Genomic DNA, 17,174 nt, shown 5'->3' with positions numbered 1-17,174 from the left:
GGTCAGTAGGTCACATTCCACAAGGCCCAGATTCGAACTTGACCTCAAGATCATCAAGGTTAACATTCTGACCAAGTTTCATAAAGATACAGTCATAAATGTGGCTTCTGGAGTGTTAACAAGCTTTTCCTTTGATGACCTGGTGCCACAGTTTTTGACCCCACCTGACCCAGATTTGAACTTGACCTAAAGATCATCAAGGTTAACATTCTGAAAAAGTTTCATTAATATATGGTCATAAATGTGGCCTCTAGAGTGTTAACTACCTATTCCTTTGATTTGACCTGGTGACCTAGTTTTTGACCCCACCTGGCCCAGATCTGAACTTGACCTAAAGATCATCAAGATTTATAATTTAACATTCTGACCAAGTGTCATTAAGATATGGTCATAAATGTGGCCTCAATAGAGTGTTAACTAGCTTTTTCTTTGATTTGACCTGGTGACCTTGTTTTTGACCCCAGATGACCACGATTCGAACTTGACCTAAAGATCATCAAGATTAACATTCTGACCAAGTTTCATGTAGACATTGTCATAAATGTGGCCTCTAGAGTGTTAACAAGCCTTTCCTTTGATGACCTGGTGACAAAGTTTTTGACCCTACCTGACCCAGATTTGAACTTGACCTAAAGATCATCAAGGTTAACATTATAACCAAGTTTCATATAGATATTGTCAAAAATGTGGCCTCTAGAGTGTTAGATTTTCCTTTGATTTGATCTGGTGACCTAGTTTTTTACCCCAGATGATCCAATATCGAACTCGTTCAAGATTTTATTGAGAGTAACATTCTGACCAAGTTTCATTAAGATTGGGCCAAAAATGTGACCTCTAGAGTGTTAACAGTCAAATTGTTGATGCCGGACGATGACGACAGACACAGGGCGATCACAAAAGCTCACCTTGAGCACAAAGTGCTCAGGTGAGCTAATAAAAAAAGGATTGTTTTATGCATGGCAAAGTTACAGCCCGGAAATGCCCTAAAATGTCACTTGACCCCTAAGTGTGACCTTGACCTTTGAGATAGGGACCTTGGGTTTGTGCATGACACTCTGTCTCATGAAGGTGAACATTTATGCCAAATAAAAAAGACTGCTCCATACTTATCAAAGTTATCACCCGGACAAGCTCTAAAATGATCTTTGACCCCTAATTGTGACCTTGACCTTTAAGATAGGAACCTGGGGATTGCGTATGACTCTTCATCTAATTGAGGTAAACATTCATGCCAAATATAAACAAGATTCCTCAATGCATGTTAAGTTATGGCCCGGGCAAGTTCTGATATGACCTTTGACCTCCAAGTGTGACCTTGACCTTTAAGACAGGAACCTGAGGTTTGTGAATGGCACTTCATCTTGAGATCAACAGTCGTGCCAAATATAAACAAGATTGCTCCATGCATATCAAAGTTATGGTCCTGACAAAAAAAGCCGGACGGACGCACTAACGCCATTTGGAAGACTATGCTTTTGCTTCCGCAAGCGAGCTCGACAAAAAACAAAACAAAAACAAAAAAGACTGCAAATAATATCAAAGCACTCAGATCCTATCTGAGCTTTAGAGTATGATTGCTGTAAATGTGATCTTCAGAATTGCAAAGTAATTCTTTGGTGTTTGTGTTGGATTTATAAATGGTACATACATATTACTGATATTTACTGAGAGGATCCCATTTATCCAACTTTTCCTTTAATAAAGCTTTGTTTTCAATTCTGGTTATGCAATCAAAAACAAACAATTAGTTTTACAGGCCTAGCCTATTCATGATATGTATTATAATTTTGCCTTTTCAACTTTAAAATCAATATCCTACTATTTTATTTTGACAAATATTGTTAATGGAGTCTACAGTCACATAAATGTACATACAAACAAAATGTAAATCAAAATAAAAACCTGCTTTGAAAACTACCTGCAAAGAAAGCAAATTTATAAAAAAAATTTAATGACTTTTCTCACTGTTGAATGAACCACCAGTTTCATTGATTTTGGAGCAATGTTAGTTCTGTATTCTGAAAAAAATATATCAATTAGAAGTATACTTCTCCAAAAGATGTAATTTAAATGATTACGGTATGTACAACATTTAGAACCATATTAAATGAGCAAGACATGAGGCATAAATACCACCGAAAGTGCCCGACTGCTTTCCAATATAAAGCAAACTGGTTTTCATGCAGCACACTGCTCAACATTTATTTACAAATGGTACAAAGTTTTTTCTAATGAAAATAGCCTGGTAGGCAAAAAATACCAATAAATCTCGAACCTTTTCCAAGAACTATGGCCATGTCTCTAACAACGAGATTGTGGTATATATCAACATCAAATCCCATCTCCATAAACCTCATATTCAGTGCCGCCGCATCCTGGTCTGTGCCAGTCCTTTCTCCTAGACCAAGCTGGCGATCAAACGTCCTGTTGTTTATAATTATTGCCTTGCCTCTATGTGGATAATCCATCTTATATTCATCCGCAAAAAAATCCTCAGCTGATATAACTGGTTCTCCATCACCACTGAAAACAGAAGTTTCCTCAGTTTAATACAGTGCATTTTTTAACTATTATGAGTGAAATATACATGTATTGCATACTGCTATAGAGGAGAAGATTTTTGAAGTTTTCCCTAAAGTTATGTTGAGAAAACTAGCCCAATCCACTGGCAGCCGTGTTTTTCAACAAATCAACATGACTTGAATCTGAAAGAGGGTCGCATAAGAAACATTTCAGTAAACCATTTTGAATTCTGGCCGGCAGTTTCAGGAGAAGATTTTCAAATTTTTCATATAACCATACAGAGAAAGCTAGCTCTCTAATGATGACACAAAATTTTCAATATAATCTGAAGGAATTTGGTAAAGGGTCACCTAAGAAAAATTACCATGATATTATTTTGAAACCAAGGCAACAATGTCTGAGGAGAAGCTTTTTTAGAACAGTTTTTCCTTTTAGTTGGTATTTCAATGGAAAACACAGATTTGAAGAAATTTGAAAGAGGTACACCTATATATATTCCTTTGAAAATTGGTTGAAATAGGCTGTTTTATTTATGAGGAGATGTTTTTTAAAAACGAGAGGCCCAAATGGGCCTAAGTTGCTCACCTGATGAGGACCTTGATCATCTGACCTTGCTTCTGACTAAGTTTGGTGAGCATTCTTTAAGAAGTTCATTAAAATAAAAGTTATTTAAAGGTGTCTTATATATTTTGCTGTGACAGCCGAAAAATGCATTGACATTTGAATAAACTTCAAGATAATAAGTTATTGATTTTTTTCTATTTTTAGCTCTGGTATCCCCTAAAGGGACCAAGCAGAATCATTTGAACAAATTTGGGAGAGGACCTTACAATGATGCTATAGACCAAGGCTGACAAAGATCAATCAAGATGCTCATGACAGATATTTCTTATTTTAGCTCTAGAGGCCCCTACATGGGGCACAAGTGCTCCCATTTGAACAAATTTGGGAGAGGACCTTACAATGACACTACAGACCATCCATCCATTCAAGATGTCATTTAAAATATTTTTCCATATTTAACTCTAGCTGCCCTAAACACTCCCACTTGAACAAATTAAGGAGAGGAACTTACAGTGATGCTACAAACCAAGTTTGATGAAGATCCATCAAGAGGTTCATGTGAAGAAGTCATTTAAAGGTATTTCTATTTTTAGCTCCCATGGTCCCTACACAGCGCTAAGCATCCCAACTGGATCAAAATTGGCAGGGGAATTTATTATGATGCTATACACCAAGTCTGATGAAGATTCACCCAGTGATTCAAGAGAAGAAATAGTTTAAAAGTATTTCTATTTTTAGCTACTGTGGCCCCATTTAAATAACATTGGTGGAGAACCTTATAATGATGCTCCAGACCAAGTTTGATGAAGATCTATCAAGCATATGAGAAGAAATACTGTTAAAAGTTATTTCTATTTTTAGCTCTAGCAGCCCGTAAAAGAAGCCCAGTGCCCCCCCCCCCCCCCCCCCCAACCACATTGAACAAACATGCTGAGAACCTTATATCTTATTATTAAGCTACAAATCAAGTTTGATGACGATCCATCAAGTGGTTCATGAGAAAAAGTCATTTATAGGCATTTCTATTTTTACCTCTAGTGGCCCCTTAAAGGGGCAAAGCACTCCAGTTGAACAAATGGGGAGAGGACCTTATAATGATGCTACAGATCAAGTTTGATAAAGTTCAATCCAGCAGTTCATGAAAAGAAGTCATTTTAAGGTATTTCTATTTTTAGCTCTAGTGGCCGATAAAAGGGGACAGTTGCCCCCTTTTGAATAAATTTGAGAGAGGACCTTATAATGATGCTGCAGAATGAGTTTGATGAAGATTCATCAAGCGGTTCATAAAAAGAAGTTGTTTAAAGGTATGTCTAATTTTTGCTCTAGCTGCCCCTAAATGGGGCTAAGTGCCCCAATTTGAACAAAATCTTGAAAAGGCCTTACAATGATGCTACAGACCAAGTTTGATGAAGATCCATCCAGCAGATCATGAGAAGTTGTTTAAAGGTTTTTCTATTTTTGGCTTTAAAAGGGGCCAAGCTGATCCATTTGAACAAACTTGATAGAAGTCCGTGCCAGGATGCTACTGTCTAGGTTTGGTGTAATTCTAACTAGTAGTTTCAAGGTAGAAGGTATTTGAGCAAAAATGTTGATGCAGGAAGACGGACGAGGAATGATGGATGCGGGACCAACCATGTTAATAACTCACCCTGAACAAAGTTCAGGTGAGCTAACAGGTGTGACAGATGAAAGATGGATGGACAGACAACGAATGGTGTGGGATCACAATAGCTCACCCTGAGCACTTTGTGTTCTGGTGAGCTAAACAAGTGACAGAGTATTGCAGTGGCAATACAGAAGTCCCCTACCAGTGATAAAACAATTTTGCTTGACCTTCAATAGTGACCTTGACCTCTGACCAACAACCATGGGTCATGTGTGCTACACATAGTCTAATCATAGAGAACATTTCTGTGTAGTACTAAAAAATTCCTTCAATGCAAAATTTAAAAGTAATGGAGCAAAAACAAATCGAACAGTGACCTCGACCTTTAACTGACAAGCATAGATCATGCATTGACAAACTGTCTAATCATCGGGAACGTTTGTGTGTAGCACTCCATCAATGCTATAAAAGCAAAAACAATTTTTACTTGACCTTCAATAGTAACCTTGACCTTTGTCCTACAAGCATAAGTCATGTACATGCATAATCTACATATTGCCCTCTATTCAAAGACCAAGATTTATGACTTTACCTTGAATACTTCTTGAGTTATTGCAGGATTCAGATTTGCGAACAGACAGAAGGACAAAACAAAGACAAAACTCTGAATCATCTTTTTACTCAAAGTGTTTCCAATTTATGTTCATACTGCATAGGCACGCTCTGAACCATAAAGCACTGGTATTACTCAATCAATAATCCCTGTATGAATTCACACTGAAAACAACGCTCACATAACTTTGGTTTGGAATCATGCAAAATGGAGAAAGATAGGCTAATCAGATTTTATGCTAAGCACTGGTTCCACCACTTTAAATTAACACACAAATTCTTTTAGCTTTCCTAAACATGCAGATCCATCATTGATTAGAAATTTTGTACTTGATGTATCAATGATGCATTGATTTATCAACAATTATTTGAAATAGTGGCACTTAAAAAAATTAACAGCATACAATATTAGTTACAAATTTAGCGTTACAAAAGACATCATTGTAACTGTTAGGTTTAGAGTCACACGGACACAACTGAGATCATATGGCAACTTTTCCAGTTTGTGACTGCGGAGAAAGACGTTTTTCTACTTGTTATGTATCGGGCATGGACTTGAACCTTAGTAGAACCAAAGATTTTCTACAAGTCAGCTGGATAGCTTCTCCACATGAAGAATTCTACAATCAGGTGAGGTTCAAACACAGACTGTCAGGGTCAAGTGATTAGAAGTTTGCACCCTTAACCACTTGGCAGCAGAGACCCCCTCCATTTTTTAAACAGATAAAAGGAAGTTTTAAAAATGAAAGTCAAATAATTATTATTAAAGCAAGCAACTTACCCAACAGCTTGGAACTTTGGAACACCAATGCCTGCACTGCTTGAACCACTCATAGGTTTGGCATCAGTGGTATCAGTGGGCTGAGCATCAACCACATCATTTGACTTCTCACCTGAAGATTGAAATATTATGAAATAAATTTCAACACATGAGTCATCAAGAAAGTAAGGAATATCTGGATATGCTCTCAAAACTCCAGGCTGTGCATAATTAAAAAATATTACGTAATAACCAGAAGAAAAACAAATGAATCAGTTTAATCTGTACAAAAAGAAAATATTTATATTAAAAAAAAATCTAGTAAAAATCTCTACACCACACCTCTCATGTTTCAGTCAAAGTCTAGTAAAGATTATGTTCCTTTACCAATGAATATTTTCCTTCTGAACCAGTGAACATTCAAGTTTGTTATGCTTTTTCTTCCTTCGCTTTAGTTTAATGGCCCTAATATTCTTCAGTCATACTTTTATCTTGCACAATGATATTTATAATATTTTTATAATACTGCTGACCATTTAGAAAAAACTGACCATCTGTGACCGGTCATTCTGAGTCACTGACACTTCTATTTCTTTCATTCCTGGTCACTGACACCTATATTTCCTGCCAGTAACAAATGCCAATATTGAAAAAATAAGACTTTTAACACATGAAGGTAACAAGCTTAATGTTTATCTACTTTTTCCCTGACAAAATGAGGTATTTAAGGTCACTGGCAGCAGCTGGTCAGTACACCAAAATCCAACATATTGCCCAGAACACACTTCAGAAATCAGTGTACCTCCAATTTTATGTCATTTTTTTCTAAATTTAGAAAATGCATCCTTAGTTCAATAGTAATTGCAAGAGAAATATTTTTAATGATTTTCTGCATTTCTATAATAACTCTTAGGCCAGAGTTTTTTAATAACTTGGGTTACGGGAGATTTTCCAAAAATGAGCATAAGGAGGAGGGAATAAAAATAAAGTAGGAAAATGTTAGCATCGGAAAAAAAAATAAAAATAAAATGAAAAAAAAACACAAAAAATTTTATTTTGTAAAAAGTGCCACTGGGTTAAAAAAAACTGTTGTTTCAGGCAAATGTAGATTCACAACACAGTCTAGATAAATCAGACAAGTTATTTTCCCAATTTGAAGCATTTTATTCCCACTTTCTTTATTAAAGCCTCCAGGTTGTATGTTATAATATTATGTTGTAGAAACTATTAAATACTTGAATTTTTTTGCATGTTGCTTGCCTGCTTTAAACATATATATAGCTTGCTAATAAATAGAGACTAAACATGCCTGGCATTGTATTCTGTTTCTGGTGTTGGTGTGATTATATATAGTGTAGTGTAGTATTGTTGTCACATCCTATGCATATTGTGTTTCTGACCTTTTAACCCTTAGCACTCTTAAGTTTCTAAAATGGACAGGTTCATCATTCAATTTGGGCAATACCATTTATCATTCGAAGGGGTGTTCACTCAAAATGTACTGACTGAATAGCGAACAGTGCAGACAATCATCAGTCTGCACGGATGTATTTATGCTCCGACATGGGCCGTTTTACACAACACATGCCACACAGTCCCAAGCCTGTTAAGTGTGAGGGGTCTCTTAAAAGTTACTGAACTCCATATCTGGCTACAACTTTGAAAGTAATTTGAGGTAGACTTTAAAATTTAAATTGCGAATTTTAAAAACAATCAGCAAAGGTACTACATTCAAACTTACACATACCTTTTCTTTAATAGTTCAAGATTTTGTAATATTACTCAGTATCAAATGTTTTAAAATATTAAAAGTAATTGGTCCATACATGGAGTTCAGTACCCTTGCAGGGCTTCCATTATGATTCAATTTCATGCATTCAGGACTGCCTAACATTCAGATTTTGGAGTCTCTCTTAAATTTTCTTGGAGTCCTACATATTTTCACTTTGTACAGTTACTTTCAATACCATCATCATCACCATCATCATCATAAATTATGATGTCACACTGGGAATTTTTTTCTCTGAGCCACTGCTTTTTCCGAAGATAAAATTATGAGGCCAACAACGGTGAATGCATAGCATTGACGTTCTTGTAGGACTACATTATATGTACCAAAGTACTCATACTACTCAAGAAATTAATGTAGTTATTACATATTTCTTAGTAACCTTTTAAAAAGCTATTTAGAAAATAAATTTGTGTTAATTTCTAAAATTATCATTTTTATAAAAATCATTCTGCCATTTAATAAAAAAATTCTGAAAATCACATTGAAAATAAAGATGTCAAAATAGAAAATTAAAAAAAAAAAAACAGTGTTTTATTTTGCACATTGCCTATAAGTGGGTGGGGTTCGATGCCTTCGCATGTTGTATTCTCGAAAAATACTTCAAAATAAGAGCTCCTTTTGCAACAGTTGTCAAATTTTTCTTAAATGTAGACTTTTTATTGGCTTTTTATTAAGATTGCACTAAAAAATCTCGTCAGAAATGACAGAAATATCCGAAAATCATGGTCGCGAAAACGGGTGACAAATTCAGAAAACGTAAGTTAGAATTAAATATTTGATAAAATACCTATGTTTTATTGCTTTTCTTTCATCATAGCTATTCAATACTTACAATTTCTGCTTGTGTAAAGCATTTATATTTGTTTTTGCCCAAACTAACCCTCGGCAATCATAGAAAATTTGTCTAACGGCCGACTGCTCATAAAATCGTATCAAGTGCACAAAATGTTGATTATAATTATCCAGTTTGTTATTCAATAATCTAATTATCGCCAATTAACTGCCTGATCAAATAAAAAAATTGCAAATTGGCTCCCTCCCTTTCAATACTACACAGATTATCGATTTTTTGGTTCGTAAAACTGGCAATATTCGTAGTTTTGCAGACAGACATAGCTTTGGGCCATTTTCGCCATTTAGAAAATTTCAGAGCCACATTTAATTTTTTGTCGCAAATGGCTCAAGTGGCGATCGACAGCGTGAATCATTACTTTCATCATCATACTAATTGGTTCAGAACAGTGCATAAAGTAATAGAATTTAGAGAAAAGGACCACTAGATTGATTAGAAAACATCTTATTTAACAAAAAATATTTTATTGTTTTTTAAATTTAAAGCAACAGTCAGCATTTTATTAAAATCACCAGACTTACTGTTGTTCAGCTACAAAACGAAAATCCACTTAAAAAAATCTGAAGTACATTTTGCTTGGAGTAGAATTATGTCAAATTACGTCATTCAGCTTGCAATACCAAACCAGTAACTTTTATCCCACATCAAAGAAAATCAATAAAGGAAAATTTTGCCGACACTCCTTTTGATGTCAGCCGCCATGTGCTGGTCGAAATGTGTCAAAGATATGTTTTTAAGAGGTCAGGAGACAAATTGAATGTTTTTTTTCCTTCTAAAAATACTGTAAAAGGATTTATCATTGATGAAAATCCAAAGTAAGTAGCAAATTTATTACCGGTCGGAAAAAGTGTATTAATTTAAACTGGATGTGAAAAGTCATTTGCTAAAATATAGTTACTTGCTGAGGTTTTTGTGCTGAAATTATCGATATATTTTCCACAATTAAGTTACTTTGTCTTCCAACTTAGGAGCTTGTTTCACCAATTTAATCCAAGCCTTTTGTTGTCTGCAATTAACGCCTTCTAAACATGTCAGCTGATCTGGATAACGGTTTATATTTACAGACGTTCTCTATCAGACACGATACTTTCACACACTTCAAACACTGCCGGCAGTTTTTACGAGGCTGTCAATCATCAAGTGTTAAACCGCTTTGATTAGTTATGGGGCGGAGCTAGTCACGTCATTCTAGTAAAGTTACGTCACGGTGTATTGATTTTGTAGTCCTTTGGGAATAGGAGAGATCGTGTTTGTATACAAATTCTATTTTTAGAACTGATAAGACAGTGATCGGGTGGGCAGAAGCCGACCGTCCATGTTTTTTGTAAACAGTGATGTTTTTCTAACGGTCTAAACTTTCTTAAAACACAAATTACATAAATAATTTTTTGATCAATGGAAAGGTTATAAAACAAGCAATTTATTGATTACTTTTAATTGTTATTTCGAAATAAAATGGATTAATTATGAACGCTTAACTTACACTGTTTTTCTAAAGGTTGTGAAAATCACTACGCCGCTTTTAAAATTATATGTCATTTAAAACGGTTATTCATTGAAAAAAGATATTTGGATACAAAAATATGAAGATTGTTAGTATTTCAAATCTTTTTGAATTTTGAAAATCCATAAATGAGCAAAAAAGTTATTAAAAATTAAAAATTCTGATTCAATACGCAAACGGTGTTAAAATCATTTGTTTTGCCAACCACCAGATAAACAGATGTTAACGCGTGACGTCACGGCGATCTCTCCTATAGGAGAGATCGTGTTTGTATACAAATTCTATTTTTAGAACTGATAAGACAGTGATCGGGTGGGCAGAAGCCGACCGTCCATGTTTTTTGTAAACAGTGATGTTTTTCTAACGGTCTAAACTTTCTTAAAACACAAATTACATAAATAATTTTTTGATCAATGGAAAGGTTATAAAACAAGCAATTTATTGATTACTTTTAATTGTTATTTCGAAATAAAATGGATTAATTATGAACGCTTAACTTACACTGTTTTTCTAAAGGTTGTGAAAATCACTACGCCGCTTTTAAAATTATATGTCATTTAAAACGGTTATTGATTGAAAAAAGATATTTGGACACAAAAATATGAAGATTGTTAGTATTTCAAATCTTTTTGAATTTTGAAAATCCATAAATGAGCAAAAAAGTTATTAAAAATTAAAAATTCTGATTCAATACGCAAACGGTGTTAAAATCATTTGTTTTGCCAACCACCAGATAAACAGATGTTAACGCGTGACGTCACGGCGATCTCTCCTATATCGGAAGTCCTTTGTACGCGCTGTGATATTTATTGTAGGTTAATATAGACACTGTTTTATTTTCCACCACGGGACATAGATGCAAGCGTCGGGGAAAATAAAAATAAAATCGCAATTTTGAATTTTATTTTTATTTGGATTTTTGGAGAATTAGGACCGGCGCTCCCGTAACCCAAGTTATTAAAAAACTCTGGCCTTATAGTAATTTTTTAACATATATAGAAAATATAAGGACTTAAGTTGTACATTCTTTCCTTAAAAGCCTAGTGTAGAGCTAGCTCATTGTTTCCTATTTAAGGTATAGGTCCATGTTTCGGAGAAAAAAGTTCGAACTTCATCAAATCATAGAAAGAAAGCATTGTTTTACATGAAAATTTAACAGCATATAAAACATTAATATTATTCTACAAAACCATTGTCAATTTACTCATATATGTATTGAATTCCGGAAAGGGACTGCATGAAGGGGCCACACTTCTGGACAGTTCAGCGCCTTTAAAAACTCACCATTTTTTAAAAGCTGTTACATGTCTTCGTTTTGATGCATTTGCAAACATCGTGCGTGTGTTTAAACTTTACATAACTATGTAAAACATCGTTTTTGACAATTGTTTACATTTATTTCTTTACAAATGGCATTCTTATTTAAAGGGGGACAACTCATTTAGAATATTTTAAGTATCCAACTCTGTGGGACAGAACAGTAAAAACATGTATTGGATAGATAAGTTGTGTGTCAAGATGCTGTTTATTTACTAAAAAAATCTGTTGTTTTGTGATATACTGCTAAACCTTAAGTTCATGCCTACTAAATAATGATTCTATTGCACTTGTTTTGATAGTGGAGGAGAATGACTCGGATTTGGAAGAGTATCCAGGGACTTTTTTTGCTATTTTTCACAGCCGAATGCATACTGTATTCCCTAGTCAAAAATAGCTATATTTTCCCCTGAAATTGTTATATTTTCCCTTCGATTTTAAGAAATTGATCCGTAATATGCATAGCGAGTAATTTTACGAAAGTCAGGATTTATGTATTTTTCAATACAAATTACCCAAACGCTGCTTCAAATTTACAACTTGTACAGTGGTTGTTGACTTATAATGTTATGTCACGATAACTGTGTTTTTCAGCCTGAAAACAGGTGCCGAATTCATAAGGACATTGACACCAGTTTTTGGAAATTGGTACAGGGCCTGTTATCATGAAAACAATGACTAGGTTTCAACTTTTGTTGTTTATTGTGCTATATTTTCCCCTCCAGAAAGCCGCAGGTTGTTTTAAAAAAAAAAAAATTTAAAAAAAAATCACTCCTATCAACAGTAGCACTTGTATCTTCCTCCCCAGCCACATCAGGTGTGATACAGGCTACTCAGGTATTCTGAATCAATTTAAACTGTGGGTCACTGTAATACTTTAATTACTGCAGGTCCACCAATACATAGTAGTCTGTGTCTCTGTACAGAGGTACTCCTCTGCTTACAGTATGATGTGACTGGGGGGAAAATACACAAATTTCATTATTTAAAATTGTATACAGTAAACCGGTAACATAAAACTTTAGTTTATAAGTAAGCTATTTCACCAACAAATTAAACAGTAATTAAGAATGAAGTACATAAGAGACAAGTGACCGAGTATTTCACTGGCAATACAGAAGTCCCCTACTGGTATAAAACTTTGCCAGTGTTCGTCCCTTGTGGTTGTTGGCATCAGTGTTAAGACTAAAATGCTTCAAGGCATTTTGGAACCAAGAAACAAGAACTATTTTTACTTAAATTTCAATAGTGATCTTGACCTACAAGCACAGACCATGTACATGACATACAGTATTTAGATAATCCGTCAATGCACATAAAAGTTATGGAGCTGAAATAAATTTTTACTTGATCTTTTACAGTGATCTTAACCTTTGATTGACAACCATGGGTCATGTGTGCCACAAATAGTCTAATTATAGGGAACATTATTTCTGTGTAATAATAAAACAAGAGGGCCCTGATGGCCCTATATCGCTCACCTGTTATCATTGCACTTGAGGACAAGAAGGTCCTCAGAAAAAATATCTAAGTCCAAAGGACAGGAACAACAAAGGAAAGAAATTTAACCAAAAAGAAAAAAAAATTCTTACAAGGTACAGATATGTCAAAATACACCTAAACATTGGAGGTACCATCCATGTTGTACCACAGAAAAGTGGCCTCGGTTTTTCCCTACGGTCAAAAATAAAAAAGTTACTAAAATAAGCTATTTATAGTAATGTAAAAGGGAAGTAATTAAAAAGAAAAATATTGTAAGTGAACAAAAGAAGGATCTGCCAAATAAATCTATTGACATAGATGAAATTTCTGGTCAGTATCTTCATTAGTTACAGAGATATACCCATTTTAATTTGAAATAAAGGGAGGTAATTTGACATAAAATCAGTCTATAGTTATCTACCCTGATTAGCTCAGTCCAACTAATGACAATAATGAAATTTCAAATAAGTCCTATAAGTACTTACTGATATAAATCCATTTTGACAACAATCAGGGAAGTTAATCAGACATAAAATAACTCTGGAACCTATGATTGGACCTTATTTGTCATGGAATCCAAGATTTATTGTTGTTGAAGATATTTTGGAAGTTTGTATCAAATCAAACCATAAACGAAGTCTCAATATGGCTGCAAAAGCCAAAATAGCCAATTTTGGACTTTTAAGGGGCCATAACTCTGGAACCCATGAAGGAATCTGGCCAGTTCAAAAAAAGAACCAAGATCTTGTGGTGATACAAGTTGTGTGCAAGTTTGGTTAAAATCAAATCATAAATGAAGTTGCTATTGTGCAGACAAGGTCAAAATAGCTAATTTTGGCCCTTTCAGGGGCCATAACTCTGGAACCCATTATGGGATCTGAACGGTTCAACAAAGGAATTGAGATCTTATGGCAACATAAGTTTTGTGCAAGTTTGATTAAATTCAAATCACAAATGAAGCTGCTATTGTGCAGACAAGGTCAAAATAGCTAATTCTGGCCCTTTCAGGGGCCATAACTCTGGAACCCATAATGGAATCTGGCCAGTTCAAGAAAGCAACCAAGATCTTATGGTGATACAAGTTGTGTGCCAGTTTGGTAAAAATCAAACCATAAATAAAGCTGCTATTGTGCAGAAAAGGTCAAAACAGCTGATTTTGGCTCTTTCAGGGGCTGTAACTCTGGAACCCATACCTTTAATATGAAAATATTTAAAATGCTTGGTATTTCTTTTTATTTCCATATAATTCCGAGTTTTACATTCGCATTGGATAGATATACCAAATATTTAACAATCTGAATCAAAAGGTGGGTTTTAAAATGCATGTAGCTTCTGAATTTCATTTTTTTCCATTCTATCTTGGTTGCGCAACCAAGACAGGCAAAGGGAGGTAATAATAATTTTTCAAACTTGCATTTCTAATGAATTCAATCTATATATGTAATTGTTAATGCAATTATTTTACGAATATAATACAATATATCGGTTAGTTATACATTTTCTTAGGTAAAGTATGTTTATCACATTTATACTTATGATAAAATAACTCGATCTTGGTTGGGCAACTGCAATAAGAAAACCAATTATAAAAAATATCTCCAGTGAAAACCTAACTTGTATTAAGCGCTAACTGAACATAAATGAGTGTAAATGATCAGATGTTAAAATTTAAAACAAATCCATTACTTAGCCAAAATCTGACTATCCACCTTTAACCGACACGCAAAGATCACAGGTTGACATATTATCTCATCATGGGGAACATTTGTGTATACCACTAAGATAATCCATCAATGTATATAAAAGTTATGGAGCAGAATTTGTTTTTACTTGACTTCCAATAGTGACCTTGACCTTTGACCTCCAAGCATAATTCATGTACATGTATTATCTACATATTACCCTCTATACACATACCAAGTTTAATGAACCTAGCTTGAATACTTTTTGAGTAATTGCAGGATCCAGTTTTGCGGATGGACAGACAAACAGAGGGATGGACAGAGGGCATTCCTATAGTCCCATCTGGTGTTCCACTGGTAGGGGACTTATGAAGTTATCAAATTTGGCTCACATATATATTAGTTTGAAATAACTGTGCAGAAAGTGCTAACCTGGGCAGCGGGAATAAAATAAATATACCGGTACTAATAATCTGAGCAAAAAAGCATTGTACAAAAAGTACATACAGGTTGGTATGACTTACCAGTAACCAGCACCTTCCTCTTGAAAGTAGAAGAATAGCACATAAAACATGAATAAAAGAAGGAAGAGGCTACGGGTTTGGTATCTAAATCATAATCGATATACTATAATTGTATTAGTGGTGCATATGGTAATTGCTGGGAAATAATTATAATGATTATAAAGTTGCTCTTATTACGTACACTTTGTACACTTCGTAAATATTTCTATAAATAGCTTTCACTTTAGTTGGAGCCATATTAGATAAGAAATTTTAACAATGATTTCTGTTAGTAATTGTTATACTCAAAATGTAATTTAAAAGCAAATTAACAATGCAGGTGCAAAATACTAAAGAAAATCATAATGTTATAATCCTTCAGTCAACATCTTCAATTTATAGGCCAAACAAATTGCTTACTACTATTGATATTAAATGATAACTTAGCAAATTCATGATCATCCTTTTGTTTGGATTGAAGGATTATAACTACTTCTTGCAATAAATTTAAAATAACAAAAAACAAGAGCTGTCACTAATGGTGACAAATGCCCCCGCAGCACCATGACCTTTGACCTGGTGACCTTGACCTGGTGACCCCAAAGTCAGTAGGGGTGGTGTACTCAATAAGTACTATCAGCATGTCAAGTTTGAAGGTCCTGGGTGCAGTGGTTCGCGAGTAAAAGGCTTTCATGCAAAAAGTTAACGTTGGACCCTGTGACCTTGACCTTTGATCTGGTGACCCCAAAGTCAGTAGGGGTGGTATACTCAATAAGTACTATCAGCATGTGAAGTTTGAAGGTCCTGGGTGCAGTGGTTTGCAAGTAAAGTGCCTTCATGCAAAAAGTTAACGTTGTGACGAAAGAAACGAACTAACTAACTAACTATGGAATGGACGGACAGTTGAAAACTAATATGCCTCCCTTCGGGGGCACAAAAACATGAGCTACATACTGTAATTTATATGTATATGAGTTTTTGATTTCTGAAATCATCTCTTGTTTTTGATAGCCTGTCAATGATTGGGGTAGATCGGAGGGGTTACCAACGGTTACTGAGGTAGTTTGCGTCATGACTTTTACTTCAGTAATCAAGCCACAAATTGACTCTAAACTAATTATTTAAAACGATTGTTCCTAATCCCGTAACTACCCGTACCGTACATTCATACTGGGAATTCATCTTTTGTGTATGGAGAATGGCAGAGAACTAATCCAGATATATTTTCATCCTTTGATGTATTCTATGGTATGGGGATTAGGAACAACCTTTTAAAACGGCATCTATAAAATGTGTCTATCTCTTCCTAACACACAAACAAATCTGAATTTTACAATGTAATACTGCCAATCTTTCAACACTTTTGACTTATGACCATATTTCCAAACTCTGTTCTGCATTTCACACCCATATCCTAAGTACTGACACGTAAACATTGATTTTAAAGCTTTCTTTTCTCTGCTGCTGTTAAAGCTAATCTATACAGTAAATATTAACAGCATAACATAATGTTTAACAGCATAACAATAAAGCAACAATTTAGAATTATTCAGACATTTGACATAGCTAATTATAGAATCCTCTCTGCAAATAACATTTTCAGTAGTCATACTGATTACCTGACATCTAGGCAGTCCATATTTGAGTCATCTAAAGTTACCCGAAGCCTTACCATCTATCTTATAACAGTGAAACAAAACACAATCTAAACACCTCCCCAACCCAATTTCTATGGAAATTACTCTTACCACTCTGAGTTACAGGGCCAATTCCTTTCACCCAACCCAGGATACGCCCGGTCACGTAAGCGGCAAAAATAAATCTCACCCATTTCAAAATAAATGAATAATTCGGCGTACACCAGCCGCACGTGCTGCATTAAGTAAAAATTAACTTTCTAATGTGTATATGATTTTCTATTGTCACCTGTTCCAAATAAGCTAGTGATTTTTTCTTGTGGTATGTTTCTTCCTTTA

At 34.6% G+C, this 17,174-nt stretch overlaps 1 protein-coding gene across 2 annotated transcripts in view; it reads right to left on the bottom strand.

Annotated features, from left to right (window-relative positions):
- The window catches only part of LOC123564573 (caspase-3-like), a 31,373-nt gene that overhangs the window by 11,456 nt on the left and 2,743 nt on the right, over positions 1-17,174 (bottom strand). The window contains exons 1-3 of one of the 2 annotated variants that reach the window (XM_053537210.1): positions 6,408-6,429; positions 6,087-6,198; positions 2,276-2,523 (exon numbers count right to left, since the gene is read on the bottom strand). In XM_053537210.1, the coding sequence (XP_053393185.1) occupies positions 2,276-2,523; positions 6,087-6,198; positions 6,408-6,414 (367 nt within the window). In that variant the 5' untranslated portion in view covers positions 6,415-6,429. Of the gene's footprint in view, positions 1-2,275; positions 2,524-6,086; positions 6,199-6,407; positions 6,430-17,174 lie in introns of those variants that run through there. The other variant, XM_045358247.2, reaches the window with a different exon arrangement.

The sequence above is a fragment of the Mercenaria mercenaria genome, chromosome 2 (genome assembly GCF_021730395.1).
Source record: "Mercenaria mercenaria strain notata chromosome 2, MADL_Memer_1, whole genome shotgun sequence".
NCBI lineage: Eukaryota > Metazoa > Mollusca > Bivalvia > Venerida > Veneridae > Mercenaria > Mercenaria mercenaria.
This window is presented reverse-complemented; position numbering and strand designations above follow the sequence as displayed.